The sequence below is a fragment of the Pseudonaja textilis genome, chromosome 1 (genome assembly GCF_049901715.1).
Source record: "Pseudonaja textilis isolate UNSWEBS1 chromosome 1, rPseTex1.2, whole genome shotgun sequence".
Lineage (NCBI taxonomy): Eukaryota > Metazoa > Chordata > Lepidosauria > Squamata > Elapidae > Pseudonaja > Pseudonaja textilis.
Window position 1 is genome coordinate 315,446,691 of NC_141990.1, and position 22,004 is coordinate 315,468,694.

At 38.1% G+C, this 22,004-nt stretch overlaps 1 protein-coding gene across 1 annotated transcript; it reads left to right on the plus strand.

The window, feature by feature from the left end:
* Nucleotides 1-357: 357 nt before the first annotated feature.
* On the plus strand, nt 358-17,410 carry LOC148128326 (vomeronasal type-2 receptor 26-like). The gene is made up of 6 exons (XM_087934236.1): nt 358-522; nt 870-1,126; nt 1,517-2,387; nt 4,086-4,301; nt 4,817-4,946; nt 16,506-17,410. Exons 1-6 carry the CDS (start codon nt 358-360, stop codon nt 17,408-17,410), a joined length of 2,544 nt encoding a protein of 847 aa, XP_087790362.1.
* The last annotated feature ends 4,594 nt before the right edge of the window (nt 17,411-22,004 follow it).

The window sequence follows — 22,004 nt, forward strand, 5'->3', positions numbered from 1 at the left end:
TAGACAGTCTAAGGTTAAAGTTTTTGGGGTTTGGGGAAGAAACCACAGAGTGAAGTAGAGTATTCCAGACATTGACCACTCTGTTGCTGAAGTCGTATTTCCTGCAATCAAGTTTGGTGCGGTTAACCTTGAGTTTGTATCTATTGTTTGCTCTTGTATTGTTATGGTTGAAACTGAAGTATTCATTGACAGGTAAATCATTGCAATGTATGATTTTATATACTATCCTTAGATTGGACCTAACACGGTGTAGTTCTAGGTTTTCTAGGTCTAGAATTTTGAGTCTAGTGGCATAAGGTATTCTGCAATGAGTAGAGGAGTGTAGAACTCTTCTAGTGTAATCTCTTCCTCATGGAGATGATAAACAGCAAACATGATGAGTACATTAGAAGCTGTGCTGGCATAGTGAAGAACTTCAATTTCAATATTAATCTGGACTCCAGTGTTCAGGAGATACAAAAATCCCTCTCAGCTTTGGAATCAGCATTGCTAATGAATAATAGCCTTCAGTACATCTATGAGGTGACTCCTACTGTAGTCCTGTGCTGAACAATGTTTACCACCGCTGAAGAAGTTGTTCCAAAAGAGACCCTAAATTATTAGCGTGAAAGAGGAGTGGTTGGGAAGTATTACAACCATTGGAGTAAAGTGAAGATGGGAGGAATAATAGAGGGGTATAAAATAGTCCATGGTATGGATGGAAAGGCTTGTCTGTTTTCTCACAAACCCATTCGGGTATAGTCAAGAAAGATCCTTTAAAAAATCCCCAAACCCAATAAATTTAGATGTTGCTGCCCCCCACCCCAAACATTGAAGCAAACTGTACAAGCAAACAACCTTAACTGTAATGTTCCCTTTGTTTTTCTCAGTATAGGCTCATCCCCATTAACTACCAGCAGTTCCTTGCATTGATGTTTGCTATCTCTGAGGTCAATAAGAATTTTCTTCTGCTCCCCAACATCACCCTTGGCTTCCACATCTATGGACATTTCCAGGGTGAGATCTTTATTTTCTTAAACAGCCTCTCCATGCTCTCCTCCCAAGGCCAAATGGTTCCAGGTTACAAATGTGGCCCGCTGGACACTCTGCTGTCCATGTTTGGTGGTCTCAATGCCAAATCCTCAAGGCAGATGGACTCTATCTTCAGCATTTTTAAGGTCCCACAGGTAAGGGAGCTCTCTTGGATACAGTATGGAATAGACAGAGATCAGAAGGTTACTCAAAAACAAAGAGGTAGGGGTTTGGGGATGGGCACATCATGAGCATGTGACTCTTAGTTAATTCTTTATTAAAGGGTGGCCAATATTTTAGTGCCATTTATTCTCTGTATCATATTGTTATTTTTTTTCTCTTGTCTTCCGACATATCTCAGCCAATAAAAATGTGTAACTGGTGTAATTGGTGGTTCTTCCTAAAATGGGAAGGAGATTAAGCTTGCTACTCAATATGAGTCAGCCTGACTGCTGGGGCCATCAACGTCACAATGGTGACCCCTAAAGTGAACATCAACTTTTAGTTTGTCTTTGAAAAAAGAATCTCATTTTCTCCAGCTCGGTGTTGGCTTTGAGTTCTCTCAGGGAGAGAGAAGAGTTTATCCTTCCTTCTTCCGGATTAATCCCAAGGAATCTCCCCAATACGTGGGTTTAGTCCAGCTGCTCCTGTATTTCCAATGGAACTGGGTTGGGCTGGTGGCCCCTGAAGATGAGAGGGGAGAACGTTTTGTCTCAACTCTGACGCCAATGCTCCATGAGAAGGAGATCTGCCTGGCCTTCACTCAAATGATGAAATTACATGACAATCTGATTATAGCGGAAAAAATAGTTCTCAATTTCCATCCTTGGTCAAAAACTGAAGTGATTCTTGTGTTTGGAGACTATGATTGTAATTTAAGTGTACAAACAATTTTGCTTCTCTATGAAAATGAAAGCAAGACAACATTTCAGAATGTTTGGATCTTAACCTCCCATTGGAAACTTAGTGTGGAGGAATCTGAGGACGTATTGCTATTTGTAAAGTCTTTCCATGGAGTCTTGCATTTCAGGGACCACACTGGGGATGTCTCAGAATTCACCCACTTCCTCCTGTCTTTAGACCCCTTGAACCCCCAAGGAGACGTCTTTCTCCCTACATGGTGGGAAGATGTCTTTCAGTGCAGGATCCATAAATCAGGAGAGATCCCTCCAAAGGGGGTAAAACAATGTACAGGAAAGGAAAATGTGCAGAGTCTGCCCAGTTACATTTTTGAAACAAGCATGACAGGTGAAAGTTACAATATCTACAATGCCGTTTATGCTGTGGCTCATGCTTTACATGCAATGTTTGGATCCAGAGCCCGACCAACCGTGATGAGGTTTGGAAAGAGGACCCAAAATATCCAGTCATGGCAGGTAATTTCTGTGGTTTCTCAGAGAAGAAGATTCCCATATGCATTTCTTCAATTACTGATTCAATATCTGTATGTTATCATACCAATGCATATTAAAACCAGTTATTAGAAGAATATGAATTAAGAGTAATGTTTAGTTGGAAGAGGTTAGAGAGAGGGGAAAGAGAATTAAACCAAACCAGCTGTCCACCTGCTAGGTTAACTAAAATGTTTAAAATATGTCTAGCAAATTTTGGAAATATAATCAAAGGATTTTTGCAAATTTTATCATATATGATGGCCTTGTCCTAAAACAAAAAAAAATCTGGGTAAAAATGCACAGATAGCTAGAAAAGATAATAGGGAAACATGCAAATTTTAAATATGAACTGTTTTTATTAGGGATGATACCAGAAAAGATTGATCAGAAAAGTATGTATTTAATATTACAAGTCTTAACAGCAGCAAAAAGTATATTTGTACAACATTGGAAAGATGAAGAAAGACCGCAAGAGAAAGAGATAGTTAAAAAGATACTAAATTGTGCAGAAATGGATAGAATGACACTGAAAATTAAACAGAAAGAAGAATGTGACGAAACATGAAACTTATTTTACCAGTGGTTGGAGAGTAAAAATGGAATCTGTATTGTTAAGCATATTGAATATCTAGAAAACATATTTATTAAGCACTAAGAAATGTAATTATTAGAAAATGAATAAAAGTTATTTCAAAAAAAGAAGAAAGAAGAAGAAGAAAGACCTTTGTAAAGTCCTGAGAGGCTTCAATGTTTGCCTGGATTTTAAGAGGTAACCATGACAGGGAGTAGATGTCAGCTGAGACTACAACAATCTGGCTGTGTTTGAGAAAGAAGCTTCAAGAAGTCAGTAGAAGTTCTAGTTGGCATATTTGCAGAACAACCTCCGTTTCCCTCAGCATGTAACCCAAATCCAACCTGTAGAAAGACACTCACTTTGTTTTAACCTTGGTTTATGTTTCTGTAGTTTAACAGCCTACGTAAGCCCTCCCCGGATTTGTTCAGCTTTACACTTATTGCACTCCTCAGCTAGTTGTGTGAATGAAGCCAGTCTTGGTTCACCTGAGCACATAAAGCAGAACTCAAAATAGTCTTAATGGGTTATTTGTCTCAAACCCATCAAACTTTTCTGCATTATTGGATAGACATTGAATTTCCCTGAATAGCAAAGAGACAAACCAGGGCAAGCACTTCCTTTTCCTTGACACCATTTCATCAAACATGGTTCCTGCATTCTGCTCTGTTCGATTCTCAGATAGAAAAAAAATCAAAGGAATTGCACTCTGTTGCCATACAAATCATTTAATCGTTGCTACAGTGAATTAATCATTTACAAGACCTTGGGATAAAGTAAATATTTAAAACTACATGTAATCAAATATCTCAGGAGGAAAAACACATGATTAATTTTAGAATGTGGCACTGAAATTTTTCATATGTGCTTATTCTGGTAAAGCTTTATTTGAAGAAACCATGATACAAAGGACCAATGATAAAGATTTTTTTTGTAGTTTCAGAGTAAATACTTGGTGTTATTCCAGATTCCTCTATTCTCCACCAAGAGAATTCTCTAGCTTTTCAGACATAAATTCATCTTCTCAAAATTGTCACCATGTTCTGATAGAAGCCATAACCGTAGCTTTAACCAAATACTCCTATTTTTAAAGATCACGTTTATTTCAGATTCTTCCCTATTTGGGCAGCGTGCAGTTCAACAACAGTGCTGGAGATGAAGTCTTCTCAGAAGATGGACTGGGATCTGCTCGTTATGACCTTCTCAATTGGCTTTTCCTCCCCAATCAATCTTTTGTCCCCATGAAAGTTGGGCAAGTGAATCCTGAGGCTCCCCCAGGCCAAGATTTCACCATTAACTCTAATGGAATTGTCTGGTCCACAAAGGTGAGCTGCAAGGAAATGTAAATTCAGGGAAAGATTCATTCTCTTCCTGAAATGCAGAACATCTTTCTAACTTGAAAAAGAATCAATTGAGTCAGAAGTCATGGCAGCCATTTGATGAAAAATCTGCTTTGCATGTAATACCTTTGATTTGTGTCATTCCACTAAGGGAACAGTATGTGTTTGAAATGCAGGATGCAATTACAGCAAGAAACAGTTATTTCCACAGACAATTTCTGCTCAGTTGCATCTTCAGGGTTCTTTCTTTTAGAAATGCTCTGGTTCAGTCACAAGCTGTCCTTTGCAGGATGAAACCCCAGTTCCAATCTCCAGCATCTGTTGGTAGGTTGGGAGTTCCATTGGCCTGAATACCCTACCAGCTGCTCCTGGTTTTTGATAGACAATGGTGAACAATTTCCTTACAAGAGATTCTGAATGTAGAAATAGGAATGTGGAATAAAAATAGTAATGTGGGAACAAATTAATGATGATATTCATTTCAAACATTTCTCTTTCAGACTATTCCCTTTGCCAGGTGTGGAAAGAAGAGATGCCAGGCAGGAGAGAGGAGAAGAGTTCCAGAGGCCAAGCAAGTTTGCTGCTACCAATGTGACACTTGTCCAGAAGGGACCATTTCTAATCAGATAGGTAAGCCAGAGTTTAAAACTTAATCCTCCATTATTATAATTAAATCAGTATGTTTTTGCTATTGTGTCATTTTTATGAGATTCACACATAGTTGTACTTTTCAGCAGAACCTTTCAGTTTGCTGATCTAATCTGCCCTGGACACATAAGACACCTTTCCCAATCCTTAGAAATTTCTTGGAGGATAGTTTTGGGTGCAATTTGTGAATCTGCAACATGCACTTTCACTCCAACTCCAAGATCCATTTGAGAAACCCAACTTACAATCTTTTCCAGAAGGAATGGAATGTGTGGTTCAAGCTATTTTTTTTTTGTTATTTAGAGTGTGCTTCTGCCAACTCTATCAATGTCCATGAAAGATGTGATCCATCTATTTATCTCTGTCAAATAGAGCAGAGGGGGGCCAAAACAACTCTGAATGAGCAGATTTGAAGTACAAAGCACAGAAGGTTAAGCAAGGCTAGACAACAGGAAAATCTACAGGGAAATAAAACAGCAGCATCCCTGGATCAACCAATCTTCTTAAAGGCTCCAGTAGAAACTGTGGGAGGGAGGGAATAGATAGAAATCTCTAACTGAAAGCCCTAGTATTCATGGAAGTGCCCAGTGACTGGACCACTGATGTTGAGCAAATGCTTCTCTTCGGATAACCTATTCCCAAGATCATCATGAATGAAGGATTATTTGCCCTTTTTGATGCCCCATAAATTGGATAGTGGGTTATTTCATCTGTCTTTGTGGGGGTTCAACAAAATGGGGAGAGTCATTAGTGATGATATTCAGCCGATTCGCACTGGTTCAGGAGAACTGGTAACAAGGATTTCCCTTGGATCACTGAACCGGTAGCAATTTCTGGTTGGCCACATCCCCGACCCAGTTGCTGATCATCCATTTCACACCCGTACTGGTTGCTCAAAGCTCACTCACCTTTTCCAGCTGCTTGATGCTGGGACATGCTATTCCCAAGGCCCTGGAGCCCCACCTGCCTCAGCCAGGTCAGGGAACATAGGATTCCCTCAGGGTATTTCTTTTTTTCCCCTCCTGATTATCAGCTGTTCTGACATCAACTGTGCCAGGATCCCCCTCGCTCTCTTACTGCTTCACCCAGGAATCTTCCCTGAGGCCCAGGAGGCCAAAAAAATGGATAAAGGAGGGGGGCTGCTGCAAGAAAAGAAGCCATGCCCACTCAGGTCACGTGGCCACTCCCACATAGCTACTCCCATCTAGCTACACCCACAGAAATGATGGTAAAAATATTTGCATCCCATCCCTGAGAGTCATGTCATCCCGGTCGGAGGGATACTGCTCATGGTAGCATGGCCACCTTTAAGACAAAGTATTTTGATTTCAGATGCAGCTCACTGTGAACCCTGCCCAGAAGACCAATTTCCCAACAAGGACAAGAACCAATGCATTGCCAAGAAGATCCACTTCCTTGCCTATCAAGACACCCTGGGATACACGAGAGTGGCAGGACAGGAGAACGGAGGTGAAGAAGTCTGGTGCAGGCTTCGAACACCTTTTCTGGCATCAGGAGCGATCCCCCAGGGATACATGAACCCCGGAGAGGTTCGTGTCATCGTGGAGATCCTCGAGCTGCAGAGGGGGGAAGGCAACTTCCCGACAGTGAAGAGGGAAGCTCCCGAGCCCGGCGCTAAAGAGTAAGCTGTCATTTTATGGCGGCTTCCAATCCGGTCTGCTACTTGAGTGAATAAGCAAAGCAGTGACAGCCTGCGTGATCGAGTAACAGGAACAGAGAAACGGTTTATATCTTGGATTCTTTGAAGTCTGAAGGGAGTAGAATGACAGAAGAATGATAGCATAAATTCTTCTCTCCTGGTTGTGATAAGCACCTCTCGGAAGTCGGGCGGAGAGCGGCCAGAAAAGCAATTGGGAAAATGGAAAGATTATAATGGAGAGCGAAGGAAAACATAGTTTTACCCTGTGAGGGGGAAGCTCTGGGGAAAGAGGGAGATTGCTAAAACCTGGAGATCAGAGGTCCGGAACTGGTGAGGGGCTTTATTTGATTCTTGGACCTTTCTTTTTGACTCTATTTGAGAAGAGGGAGGCGATGGAGGTGAAAGAATATTGACATTGATTGAGTCTTATGAATCCTCAGATCTGAGCACAACATGACTATTACATCTACTTAATATTGGGGAGAAGATAAATTGAGCATTATATTGGACTTTGGAAGATTTGTATGTGGATTTAAAAGTTGGAAAGCAAAGAAAGAAGAAGCAGCAAGAGGAAGAAGGCAGAGGCGAACAGAACGCTGGGAAAGACGGTTTTGGGACTGCAGATTAGTCAGCACATTTCACCATTTGCTGATTGGAAGGCTGAAAAGAAACCTCTAGCTGGAAGATGGAACTTTAGCTCACCCAATTTGCTTTCTTTATTTAAACTACTTAAGTTTACTAAGTTGGCACTATTTTCTCTTTAAGATGACTTCCTTGTTGTTTGTTTGTTGATTTTCTGAAGCTGTGGTAATCTCTCTTCTACCTCTTCTCTTATTATCTTGCCCCCTGCCTCCCTATGGTATCTTCTAAATACTTTACATAATTCTATTTATTTGGGGGGGGGGGGAAGAGGAGGATACACTATTATCAAAGAGTTAAGAGTTTACTGTTGTAAGTATTAATAGTAAAAAGGGATAAACTTTGTTGATAGAATCTATTTATAAATTATTTAGACTACTTATGACATTTAAGATTAATCCCTTAAAGTGTTAATTGATGTACTATTGCTGACCAATTTTCTTATTACATAGACTAGAATATTGTTGCAGATATCTATTTATGATATAGGGGAAAAGACTGTGGAGTGAGATATAAAATTGAAATACGTGAATAGTCTTTCAAGTACAGGACCCAAATACTGAATGGTGATTTGGGATAATATATTTAAAATTGTGCATCAACAAAAACAAATACTTAGAGAGATGACATCCACAACAACTATGGCTTTAAAAACAGGAAAGAAGGCTATCCCGACCCTATCGACTACGTTGACAGCCACCCCACCAACATCTCAAAAAACTATCGAGGAGTCTTTAATAGGGGAAAAGCAGCCCAATGTCCCCAATATTAATATACAAACTTCCATATTAGCCTTGCAGGAAGCTATATCTAAAATGCAAGAAATGATTATTAAAAATCACAAGGAAACTAGAGCAGATATAAGCGAATTGAAAGATAAGATGGGGAAACTGAAGGCTGAAATGAAAGCGGATATATCGAAGGTGGAGGGTAAGATAGGGTCTCTACAGCAGGCCATGGAGAGAAACGAAGTGAAAATAAAAGATATAGAGAGTAGAACAACACGCATGGAGACTAACTTTGAAAGGATGGATGAGGAATTTAAAAATGTACTTAGAGAAACGGAAGACTCTCTGGTCCACCTCGAGAGGGACAAAGCAATGGCGTATTTAAGATTCCAGAATGTGGCGGAAGCCAAAAATGAAGAATTGGAACATTTGATGGCAGAAATATTGGCTGAATGGCTAGGAAAGGAAAAAGATAATCTAATTAAAGAGTTTGATGAGGTATATAGGGTTAGCACAAGCTACGCCAGGCGTAACAACTGTCCAAGAGAAATTCATATCCGCTTCTCTAGGAGATGTCTGAGGGATTTAATTTTGAAAATGTCTAGGGAGGAAACAATATCATATAAAGGCAAAGAAATTAGGATTTTAAAACAAATTCCAAAGAGAGTGAGGATGATAAGACAAGATTATAAATTTTTAGCTAATGATTTAAATAAAAAAGGAATCCATTTTAAATGGTTAATCCCGGAAGGGATGTTAATTACATGGAAAGAGAGGAAAATCAAAATAGAATCGATAGAACAGGCCCAAGTTTTTCATCAACAGCTCACAGATAAGAATAGTCAATCCACCAAAGAAGAACCTAAAACAAGACCACAGGAGGTCCGATATCATCACAGAACCCAAAAGGAACGACTTTCTCCAATTTCAGGAAGTGATAATCCACAACATGGGAGAGAAGAGCAAATCCCACAACAACAACAACAAGAGAACCGAATCATTACTAGGCAAAAATCTAAGCAGAAGTAGATAAATGGTGGAGGGGAAGAAGTTGCTCTCCATCAATATAAACGGATTAAATTCATTATCAAAAAGAAAAAGGATATTCTCAAAACTTATTCAACATAACGCAGATATAATATGTCTTCAAGAGACACATATTTCGAAAAATGACGAAAGACATCTAATTTGTCCAAAATTAGGTAAACTTTTTACAGCACCGGCCGACAAACACAAGAAAAAAGGAATTGCAATTTATGTAAAACAAGATTTAAAGGCAGAATTAATCTGGTCGGATCCCGAAGGAAGAACTCTGATTATACAAGTTTGGATAAACCACATCACATTTTTACTTGTAGCAATCTATGCCCCAAATGATGACCAGGGGAAATTTTTTAAACACCTTCACCAAAAAATAGTAGGCTTTGAAAAAAGAAACATTTGCTTGATTGGCGATTTTAACTCCATTGCAGACTACCAGAAAGACCATAGTAATATGGGGAAAAACAAGAAGGGGAAAAGGGAACTTTCTGCGGCATGTAAGGAAATGTTGAGAGAGCTAAATTTAAAAGATCTATGGAGGGAACGGAATCTTGAAGGAAAACAATTTACATACTATTCTAACCCACACAAGACTTGGACCAGAATAGATATGGCTTGGATGGATTTGGACTTGGCTAATGAAATAAAAGAAATCAAAATCCTACCAAATGAATGGGCTGACCATAACCCAATACAGCTAATTTGGAGAGATAGGAGATGAATAAAAAAAAAGATGGACACTAAACAACCAAATTGTAAACAAAGAAGAGTATATTAATAAACTGAAAGAGGAGCTAAACTATTTTCTAAAAGATAATAATAATGAAACAACTTCAAAACAGAACATTTGGGATACTATGAAAGCAATTATAAGAGGCACAACAATTTCCTATAATGCTATGAGAAACAAGAGAATTTATGCCCGACAAAACGTGTTACAACAACAAATCCAAGACTTAGAAATACAATTACAAAAAACCCCTAAGATCCAAGGACTACAAAATCAGTTAATACTAGCCAAACATAAGTTGAATTTAATTGAACAAGATAAAATAGAAGTTAGCTTGAGAAGGTCCAAACAAAATTATTTTGAACACGCCAATAAACCAGGAAGATGGCTATCTTATAAACTTAAAAAAGAAAAAGAAAAGAGATTGATACACCAATTAATAGACGAGAAAGGCATCCCACAACATGAGCTTGAGAAGAAAAAGGATATTATATTAAACTATTTTCAAAGATTATATAAAAAAGAAAAAATCAATGAGGATAAAATAAGAACTTATCTGGAGAATACGAATGATAAAACAATAGGGGAAGGAGACAAAGAATTACTAAATAAGGATATTACATGGTCTGAGTTAAAATCTGCAATGGAAAATCAATGTAATAATAAATCCCCTGGTCCAGATGGGATTCCTGTAGAATTGTATAAAGCCACAATAGATTTAGTAGGGCCTCTGATGCTGGAAGTGTTTAACGAAGTACTTTTGGCTGCCAAAATGCCAGATTCATGGAGGGAGGCGTTGATTGCGTTAATTCCGAAGGAGGATGTGGATGCCAGATATATCAACAATTATAGACCAATCTCACTTTTAAACGCCGATTATAAATTATTTATCTCAATTATAGCGAATAGAGTAAAACAAGTTTTAAATTTATACATTCATGAAGACCAAAATGGTTTCCTTCCATTCCGCCAAATTAAAAACAATTTAAGAACCGTTATTGACGTCTTAGAATATTATGAAGCTCATCCAGAGAAACAATTTACACTCATGTTTCTAGATGCGGAGAAAGCATTCGATAACTTACATTGGCACTTTTTGATACAAAAAATCTATAACATGAATCTGGGCACTAAATTTGAGAATATTATCACAACAATTTACAATACCCAACAAGCCAATATACTAATTAATGGTGAACAAACAGGCCCACTAAGCATTGAAAAGGGCGTTAGACAGGGTTGCCCTCTCTCACCCCTCTTATTTATATTTGCTTTAGAATCATTGTTAACGCGGATAAGACAAAACTCTGAAATCCAAGGAGTTAGGGTCAAAGCAGAGGAATATAAATTACAGGCGTTTGCAGACGATATGGTTTTCTTCCTAGAGGATCCCATGGAAAAAGGACATAATCTAATAAAAGAACTAGAACAATATGGTTCAGTAGCAGGATTAAAGATTAACAGAAATAAGATGAAATTACTGACTAAAAATCTAACAGAGAACCAGAGGAAAGAATTAGAAAAAACCATAGGGATACAGGCAACAAAAAAGGTCAAATATTTAGGCATATGGTTAACACCACATAGTAAATCACTCAAAGAGAATAATTATGATAAACTGTTACAGCAAATTAAGAAAGATCTAGAATCTTGGAATAAGTTGCAGCTTTCTCTACTGGGCAGGATTGCCACAATCAAAATGAACATCTTACCAAAACTCCTTTACTTATTCCAGACAATCCCAATAAAATTACCAAAATTTTTTTTTGATGATATAAATAAGGTAACTCTTAAATTTATTTGGCAAGGGAAAAAAGCTAGAATCAGTATTAAGGCCTTACAAGATGCAAAAAGTAGAGGTGGGTTAGCGCTTCCAAACTGGGAATTATATTATTGGGCAGCCAACTTATTATGGTTAAAAGACTGGGTCAATTTACGGAACAAAAGAACTCTAGTCTTGGAAGGGCACGACCTTCAGAGAGGATGGCACGCATTTCTATGGGAAGTGGGAAAAACTAAACAGGTGTACTTTCATAGACATCTTATTAGAGATTCACTATTAACTAATTGGAAAAAAATATGTAAAAAACATTATTTAAAAATTCCGATTTGGCTTTCAACAATGGAGGCAATGGTTCATCCCAACAATTTGGATATAACAAAAACGACTAAATATAAAGATTTATTAGACCTTTTAGGAAAATTAAGAACTCGACAGGACTTACAGGAACAGGGATTTAAAATTGATCAGTGGTTATATATACAAATCCATAGTAGATACAAACAAGATATCAAAGAGTTTGGAATCTATAGCAAATTACAACACTTAGATAAAATCTTATTAGGATCAAATAAAAAGAATATCTCTAAATTTTATAAATATTTACTGGAGGTAGAATTAGAGCAAGAGATAGTGAAAGGGAACATGATAATGTGGAGTAGGAATATTGGAAGAAGCATTACATTAACAGAATGGGAAAAGATCTGGAATAGAATCATTAAGATTACGAAATCCGCGGCGTACAAAGAAAATATGTATAAAATGTTATATAGATGGCACTTACCCCCTTCGAGGTTAGCGAAAATGAACCCAAACTCTAGTCCAAAATGTTGGAAATGTAAAAACATAGAGGGAACCTACTTTCATATGTGGTGGACCTGTAAAGAAGCCCAGAAATACTGGCAAAAAATTAGAAAATGGCTGGAGGAGATAATCAAAGAACAAATCGATTACAAACCAGAGTTCTTCCTACTAGGGATCTCTGATAAACAATTTTCTAAAAAGACGAAATATATAATAATTCATATTCTAACTGCGGCCAGATTAGCGTTTGCCCAGTGCTGGAAATCATCCTGTTTACCTACAGATCAATTGGTCATTCAGAAAATATGTGACTGCGCAGAAATGGACAAGTTAACCATAGCTCTTAAAAATAAAGAGTCTTCAGCATTTGATAATAATTGGAATGCGTGGTATAATTGGTTATATCAGAGATAAACCGTTCAATGAATAATGGGTAATTTAAGCATAAATAGTGATAAGATGTGTATATTTAAAGTAAGGTAGGAGAATTGGATCTTGCAGACTGTCAAAAAGGATATCTGTCTGGTTTTAACGTATTTTCTTTTTTCTTCCGTCTCTTTGTTTTTTTTCTTTCTTTTATACTTTTTTTTCTCCTTTTTCGGTCACAAGACCGAGCGTTGTTGTTGTTGTTGTTGTTGTTCCTCTCTCTTTCCCTTCTTTCTTTCTTCTTTTTCTCTCTCTGTTGCATATGTAATGTTGTTATGTTATTTTTTAATTGTAAATTCAATAAAAAATTTATATATATATATATATATATATATATATATATATATATATATATATATATATATATATATATATATATATATATATAAAGACACCCTGGGATACACTTTAGTTTTCCTTGCTCTTTTCTTCTCTGTGATTACTTCTGCAGTTCTGGTTATTTTCTATAAACATCATGACACACCGATCATCAAGGCCAACAACCGAGATCTCACCTACATTCTCTTGGCTTCCCTCCTGCTCTGCTTCCTCTGCTCCTTCCTCTTCATTGGTCGACCAAGGAAACTCACCTGTCTCTTCCAACAATCTGCCTTTGCCATTCTCTTTTCCCTTGTAGTTTCCTCTGTGTTGGCAAAAACTGTCATGGTGGTTCTGGCCTTCATGGCCACCAAGCCAGGGAACAAGACAAGGAAACTCTTAGGGAAACCACTGACCAACTCCATTGTCATAGCCTGTCCCCTGATCCAAGCAGTCCTTTGTGTCATCTGGCTGGGAACCTCTCCCCCATTTATTAGTTTGGACTTCCACTCCTTGTTTGGAGAGATCATCTTGGAATGTAATCAAGGCTCAACGTCAATGTTTTCTGCTGTCCTTGCCTATCTAGGTTTTTTGGCCCTTGTCAGTTTCACAGTGGCATTTCTAGCTAGGAAATTGCCTGATAGTTTTAATGAAGCCAAGTTCATTACTTTTAGCATGCTGGTGTTCTGCAGTGTTTGGATCACCTTCCTCCCCACCTACCTGAGCACCAAAGGGAAGTCCATGGTGGCTGTGGAGATCTTCTCCATTTTGGCCTCTGGAGTTGCACTCTTGGCTTGTATTTTTTTCCCCAAATGCTACATTATTCTGCTAAGGCCAGATTTGAATTGTAGAGAAAATATAGTAAGAAATAAGAATTTCTAATGAATGCAAGGATTAGCCTCAGTTATATTTGTTTTTCAGGCATATTTAGAATGTGTTAAGATTTCTAATGAATAATAACATGAAGGAAGGATTTGTCCATAAAAGAATTCCTTATCAAGTGCTGTGCTGGTTCCAATATATCTGTGTTCAGCAACAATCACCCAGACTTTTCTTTGTCATGTCTTCAGGGTGTCCTCAAGTAAGGTGCAGTGCCCTGCATGGATGAAATCTTGTTGTTAAAGATATGCTTATTATTTGAAGGAGGACCTTTTGGCCTCTGGAGCTGCTCTTTTGGCTTGTATATTTTTCCCCAAATGCTACATCATACTACTGAATGGGATAAATTTTATAAAAGTATTAACAAGAGAGAGGAACATGTACATTAAAGAATTCCTTCTAAATGGCTGTAACTGGTTACACTTTACTTGTGGTCAGCAACTATCATCCAGTCTTTGGTTATCATGTCTTCAAAGTGTCCTCAGTGATGTCCAGTGCCCTGATTTGATGGAAATCTTGTTCTTCAATATATGTTTATTCTTATAAGCAGGAGCTTTTCTCATTTTATTCCTTTTAGTTTATTTCATTTATTAAGTTAGTATTTTTAATACAAACCCAGTTCAGCATTAGTGTTTTTTTAGCAAATATCTTTGTTTCCTTAGATGTGAGAGTCTTTATAGAATTCCTTACCTTTATTCCATTATTTTTGAAACAGTAGAGTTCAAATCCCCCACCCATACAGATTTGCTATACTTCCTCATCAATATCCAGCAGAATTTCCCTGAGATGTATGAGCAAAGTTATGCCATAAATATATGTGGTATGTTAATCATCTCTTGTGGCATTTCATCTCTTGGACTTTCTTGGTAAACCATGCTGGTCTATAACATTTGTGTGCACAGAGAATCTGCACAGGAACAATTCTGCCCAGGCCCAGGATCACAGTCAAATGTATATGTGTTCCCAGCAAGGTCATCCAGGGCACTAGATTCATCCCAGTTTCCTAACTAAAGTCATGAGGCATCCCTCGGCCAGTCCTTGAGTATTGAAGATTTGTCCTGAAATAAATCCAAACTCCAGCTCCTTTGTAGAGCAATGATGGTTTATTTAGATCAGCAAACAACAAATACTCTTATCTGACAAGAAAGGCTAAAAGCCAGGCAAGGTTAGCATCGGGTTTAAGTTTGCTCCCTTTCCTTTTATTACCATTATCATGAAACACATCCCACCACACCCAGGCCTATATGCAGTTCTAGTGCTGGCCATGCCTAATCTATTATCTCTAAATGCTATTAACCCTATAACATGTCTACATCCCTAACCTATTCCAACCCACACTAACTGATCCTCACTTGGTTCCACCTTCACCATGTCTTAATGCAATGCTTAATGTGCCCTAACCCCATCTAACAATATGCACCACATCAATACATCAAAAAGGCCATTTCCAGTCCCACAGTTGCTTCAGAATCCATCCTGCAACCAACAGCTCTGCTAAGTCATTCTAAAGCAACCTTCAACACGATCGGCTGGCACGCAAGTAGAAATACAGATCTGGTATCAGCAGAGCTAAGGTGATGTTCTCCACTGCCAGTTGACTTGCTGTGAGGTGTGTTCAAAGCTGACAGGCTCCGTAGCAAACTTGCAGCTTGACAGCATTTTCCAATCACCCAGTCCTGTGACCTATGGCAAATTAAAGGTGATAATAAGTACCTTGAATGGTGCCTTGGAGGAACGTGGGGGCCACTGCAGCTCATGGAACAAAAAATTATCCTGGGTAAACATAGAAATGTCCAATATTGTGAGCACCACTTCATTCTGGACCAGCTGCAGTTTTCGAGGGGTCTTCAAGGGACCTTTTCTAATCAGATAGGTAGACCAGACTTTAAATCTTAACCATCCAGAATCAAAAGAAGACATTCATTAAATCAATCTATTTTTGTTATTATTGTCATTTCTGATGAGATTGACATCCACTCATACTGCCCTACCACAGAGGACTCCTTTCCTAATCCTCAGCAATTGCTTGCAGGGTAGGTTTAGGGCAGAATTTGTGAATCCCCAACATGCATTTCCACTCCTACTCTAACATCCAATTGGGAAAACCAACTTCCATTCTTTTCCTAAGGAAGTGGGGTGTGTAGTCCAAAGCTTTAATTTTTATCATTTAGTGCATGCTTCTTTCATCAGGTCTATCAACCTCTGAGGAAATAGACCTGCCAGATCTGTTGGACTTCTATGGAATTGATTATAAAGTGAGGGATAAAATAGGCAGTAATCTCAACCAGAAAGCCACATTCCTGAGGGAATAGACAGCTGGAACTGAACAAATCCTCATCACTGGCTAATCGTATCATCATAATGGAAGGAAAATTTGTTCTTTTTGATGCCCCGTAAATAGCACAGGAGATTATTTCATTACTCTCTTTGTGGGTAGGTCAACAGCAGAAAGGCAACTTATGTATAACTTTTCTGGGAGAGATAATGTGCATGGTGGTTGCTCAAGAAATACTTAGACAAGGACTTTTGATTTCAGATGCAGCTCACTGTGAACCCTGCCCAGAAAACCAATTTCCCCAAAAGGACAAGGACCAATGCATTGCCAAGAAGATCCACTTTCTTGCCTATCAAGAAACCCTGGGATATACATTAGTTTTTCTTGCTCTTTTTCTCTTAGTGATCATATCTGCAGTCCTGGTGAATTTCTGCAAACATCATGACACACCAATCATCAAAGCCAACAACCGAGATCTCACCTACATCCTCCTAGTCTCCCTCCAGCTCTGCTTCCTCTGCTCCTTCCTCTTCATTGGTCGACCAGGGAAGCTCCCCTGTCTCTTCCAACAACCAGCTTTTGCCATTCTCTTTGCCCTTGCAGTTTCCTCTGTGTTGGCAAAGACTGTCATGGTGGTTCTGGCCTTCATGGCCACCAAGCCAGGGAACAAGACAAGGAAACTCTTAGGAAAACCAATGACTAACTCCATTGTCATAGCCTGTCCCCTGATCCAAGCAGTCCTTTGTGCCACCTGGCTGGGAACCTCTCCCCCATTTCTTAATTTGGACTTTCACTCCTTGTTTGGAGAGATTATCTTGGAATGTAAGCAAGGCTCAGCTGTAATGTTTTATGGTGTCCTATCTTACCTAGGACTTTTGGCCCTTGTCAGTTTCACACTGGCTTTTCTAGCTAGAAATTTGCCGGACAGCTTTAATGAAGCCAAGTTCATTACTTTCAGCATGCTGGTCTTTTGCAGCATTTGGATCTCCTTCCTCCCCACATACCTGAGCACGAAAGGGAAGTCCATGGTGGCTGTGGAGATCTTCTCCATTTTGGCTTCTGGAGCTGCTCTCTTGGCTTGTATCTTTTTCCCCAAATGCTACATTATCCTACTGAGGCCCCATCTGAATTGTAGAGAAAATATAGTAAGAAACAAAAATTTCTAACTAATGCAAGGAGTTGCCTCATTTATATTTATCTTTGTGGCATGTTTAGAATGTGATAAGAGTTCTAATAAATGATGACATGAATGAGGAATTTGTCCATAAAAGAATTCCTTATCAACTTCTACAAATACTTACAATATTCCTGTGATCAATCTTTTGTTTTTCATGTTTTCAAAGTGTCCTTAGTGAGGTCCAATGCCCTGTATGGAAGGAACACTGTGTTTATTATTTCAGATATTTCTAAGTTTATATGGCAAAGGAAAAAACCAACAATTAGATACAAAGTAGTGCAGGATGCTAAAGAAAAAGGGAGGTTGGGTTTACCAGACTGAAATTGAATTTTGAGGCATATTGTCTGGTCTGGTTAAAAGAGTTGGTGAATTTCCAGAATAGGAGGCTACTTGAATTAGAGGACCAAATTAAGGTTTGGATGGCACAGTTATTTATAGTATGATAAATTTAACATTGACTTTAATACTCACTTTGCTAGACGTGCCATACTAAGAATTTGGAATAAATATAAAACAAGTTTCTTTACAAAATTGCCTCTTTTGATGTCCCATCAAGAAGATTTTTCTAATGAAAAGAAATGGTGGCGAAGACAGACTGATGAACATATGGTAACTAATATTATCTTTCAACCCTGGTGAACCTACATTAAAGTTGAGGAAAGAACTTGAATTAGAAGGTTATGTTTACTTCTGCTTTGCATATCAACAACTAAAAACGAATTGGAAATTTTACTGCATGGTAGTGATTTATTGCTAAGATTCATAAAATATTGAAATTGAATTTGGAAAGTGAACATGTAAAACATTGCACAATTTAGTGTGCAAGGAATTTTGGATATAATGTAATGCTTGAACAATGGTAAAATATGTGGGTGAAAGGTTCAAAATTTACACTAAACTATAATTAAAAAGAAAGATTTTATTACATGATGTATCACTGGCATTTAACATTGAATAAATCATCTAGAATGAAAAAAGGTATTTGTATTTGTATTTATTTGATTTGTCACTCACTTACAAGATAATAGGTATAAGTATATACATAGTTATGAATACATGAAATGGAAACATATAGGAAAAATAAAAGAATTAATAGGACAGGGACGGTAGACACGCTGGTGCACTTATGCATGCCCCCTACAGACATCTTAGGAAAGGGGTGAGATCAATAGTAGACAGTCTAAGGTTAAAGTTTGGGGAGTTTGGAGAAGAAACCACAGAGTCAGGTAGAGTATTCCAGACATTGACCACTATGTTGCTGAAGTCGTATTTCCTGCAATCAGTCGTATTTCCTGCACCACTATTGACAGGTACAGAATTTGATAGGACACTCCCAATTTTGACCATTTGTTGTCTGTTTGACAGGAATGCTTCTATCCAGTTATGCAGTTGTCCAGGGATACCATAAGATTTTATTTTAGGCTTCCATTTCATAGTCTTCAATTTTAATTACTTTGTATATAATCTCGTACTGAAATGAATATGAAATGGAAGCACAATATGAGAATATATACAATGTAATTGTAATTGAAGACTATGAAGTGGAAGCACAAAACAATTTGTAAACCAACTGGCTCACTGTATGTACATATATGGAAGATGACTTGATGTTTTTATGTTTGGTTTGTTTGTTTGTTTTAAAAACCAATAAAAATTAAAAAAAAGATTTTAGTTTTTGGAGTAGTTTGTCGTGTACCACTGAATCAATGGCTTTACAGAAGTCTATGTAGATTGCGTCGATTGTTTTGCCCTGATCGAGTTGTGTAGTCCATATGTTTTTGCAGTGTAAGAGTTGCAGATTACAGGATTGTTTTTTTTTCTGAAACCAAATTGTTTATTAGAGAGTAGGTTGTTGTTCTCTAAGTGGAGGATAATGGATTAGTTAATAATTGATTCCATGACTTTACAGGTGATGCAGCATAAGGAGATTGTTCTGTAATTTTCAACTAGGCCAGGGTCTCCCTTTTTGAAGATGGGGATGACCGTGGCTTGTGACCATAGGTTAGGCAAAGAGCTAGTCCTGAAAGATTTTTCAAAGATTATGCTTAGAGGTTGTGCTATGGCAGTGGATAGCTTTTTTAAGAAGTAGGCACATCCGGTCCAATAGATAGAGATGGTTTTAGATTGCATAGTGCTTTTCAAACATTGTCTTCTGTAAAATCAATGTGTATTAGATCATTGTAGTTTTCTGTGGTTCGGCTCGGAAATACTGGGCATGATCCATTCCTGTTTACAAATAGTGAGCCAAAGAATGTGTTAAAGATGTTAGCTTTAATGGTGTCATCATTGCAGTTTTTACCATTCGGTCCTTTCAGGGGTGGGATGGACCTTGAATCTTTTAGTTTGTTGTTTACAAAATTGTAGAAAGCATGGATGCAATTGGAAGGTTTTCCTCTTGTTTCATATGATAATTACTGCATTCAGTCATTATCTCTTTTTATGTTGAAGTTTCCTTATTGTTATGGGTAATCTGGTTTTTTTTGGGGGGGGAGTTGTTATTGGTACATATAGTTTGATGACTCTTTTGAGTTCAAGTAAAAATATGTTGTAATGGTCCTCAACAGTATTGCATCCAGTGAATAGAGATTGCCAATCAAGGGATGAGAGATCATTGTCTGTAAGATCATGGTTGCCTTTTTTGAAGCTATAATTGGGGATTATGTCATTGTGATGATTTTTGTGTGGACGTATGTTGAGACATAAGTCAATCATGTTGCGGTCACTGATGGAAAAGTGTTCTTTAGTTTGTTTTCCATAAATTGAATTCAAACTATTGCAGAAGATGAGATCGAGGCAGTTGTTAAGTCTAGTATTGTTGGTTACTAGTTGTTCCAGTCCTAGATTTGTAACAGCATTGTAGAAGGATGCATGAATGGACTCAGTTGTACAGTCATTTAGGGTCCAGTTAATATGAGGTAGATTGAAGTCACCAAGAAAGATAAAAGCATGTGGGCAGGATGTTGCCCATGTTAGCAGTGAATTTTGCTTGTTTACATGTTCAATGTCATTATCAGGGGCTCTGTAACATAATAAGAATCAAAATGTGATATTTAAGGACAGTTCACAGATGATGGTCTCAGGAAGAACAAACTCCTGGGTAACTTGGATGTTTTTTAAATGTAAGGATTTTTTATAGAAGATAGCAACACCACCGCCTCTATGGATTTCCACTGTGGTAATGGAGTTAGGGAGAGATGCATTGAGCCATGTTTCACAGACAAATAAGTTGTTGAATTTAGCCATATTTAGTAAGAAGAGAAATTCAGGAATTTTATTCACAAGGCTTCTTGCATTGAGTAGCTTGCATTTAAGGCCAGCTGTAGTTGGAACTGAGGTAGTTAGGGGCGTGCGTGCCTAGTCTTGGGTGATGGTGGATTGGTTGAAATAGGTTGTGGTTGAAGGTTAAAGCTGAGTTGTGGGTTGTGTGACTTACTTTTGATACAGTCAGCATGGTAGTCAAAGGACAGTTCCTTCTCTCCATTGTCTAGATGTTTTTTTGAGCTCTGTGTGGAGTACACAGGGAGTGGGCATGTCGCTGTATGGTTAGGTCAGGGTGAGAACAGAGGTTCTTATGGTTGATGTTGCTTTTGGCAAGTGAATTTATAGTATAAATGAATTTACATTTGCTTGATTCATTTTTGCAAATGACCATGCAGAAGCGTGGGGCCACAAAGCCGTCTCTGTTTTTGAACTCTGGGCCGATGTGGGAAATGTCAAGTATTTCATCACGGGAGATGGTTGATGCTTGATAATCACTGATGATGTTGTAGACAGTTGTGATGTCATCATTGTCATTGATGTCCTCAAATGAATGTTGGAAGTGTCAAAGAAAGGAGGGACTTTTTACCATTTATGGTGGACATGTGATAAAGCAAAGACATTTTGGAGTAAGATTCATATTTTAATACAGAAAATTCTTAAAACAAAAATAAAAATGAAACCAGAAACTTTTATTTTGGGTTTAATGGAAGAGGACTTTGAGAAAAAACTTTTCTAGAAATGGCTAATTGATATTATTATGGGAAAACAAAAAGTTATGGTTTGATTTTAATGCTTTTTTCCTGAAACAGAGGGAGTTGGAAGTCAATGTTTCTTCTTTTCTTTTCCCCAATTTCTCCTCACTTTTCTCTCCCCCTTCCCCCCTCCCCACTGTCCCTTCCTATTTACTTTTGTGTTTTATCTTATAAGCTAATAAAAATATTAAACTGGAAAAATGTGTTTATTATTTCAAGGAGGGGATTTTCTTATTTTGTTCCTTATTTTATTTAGTTTTCTTTTATGGTACTATTTTAAAGGATTGGATTCAATATCAACCCCTACCCCACCTTCAAGCAGAGGCACCATCAATAGCAGCCACCTCTAGCAGGAGCCCTGATGTCTCTCAACACTCCCCCGCAACCCAGGAAGCTCAGACTAGGCAAGGAGAGGGACTACAGAAGAAGCAGCCTGGAAGAGGAGGCAAGTGGGCCTAGGCATCCCCTCAGGGAAGTGGGGCTGGGCTGTGGAATCCATGGACCCCCACATGGAATGAGAAGGTCAGTGAGGCTCCTCCAGTGGATCAACCAATCCCACCAACAAACACG

Bases quoted from the DNA above. Each gene is read 5' to 3' on its own strand.
- LOC148128326 (XM_087934236.1), top strand. From the start codon at position 358: ATGATAAACAGCAAACATGATGAGTACATTAGAAGCTGTGCTGGCATA. The intron at 2,388-4,085 runs GTAATTTCTGTG...CGTTTATTTCAG, and splicing joins AAAATATCCAGTCATGGCAG to ATTCTTCCCTATTTGGGCAG. The intron at 4,947-16,505 runs GTAAGCCAGAGT...TTTTGATTTCAG, and splicing joins GACCATTTCTAATCAGATAG to ATGCAGCTCACTGTGAACCC.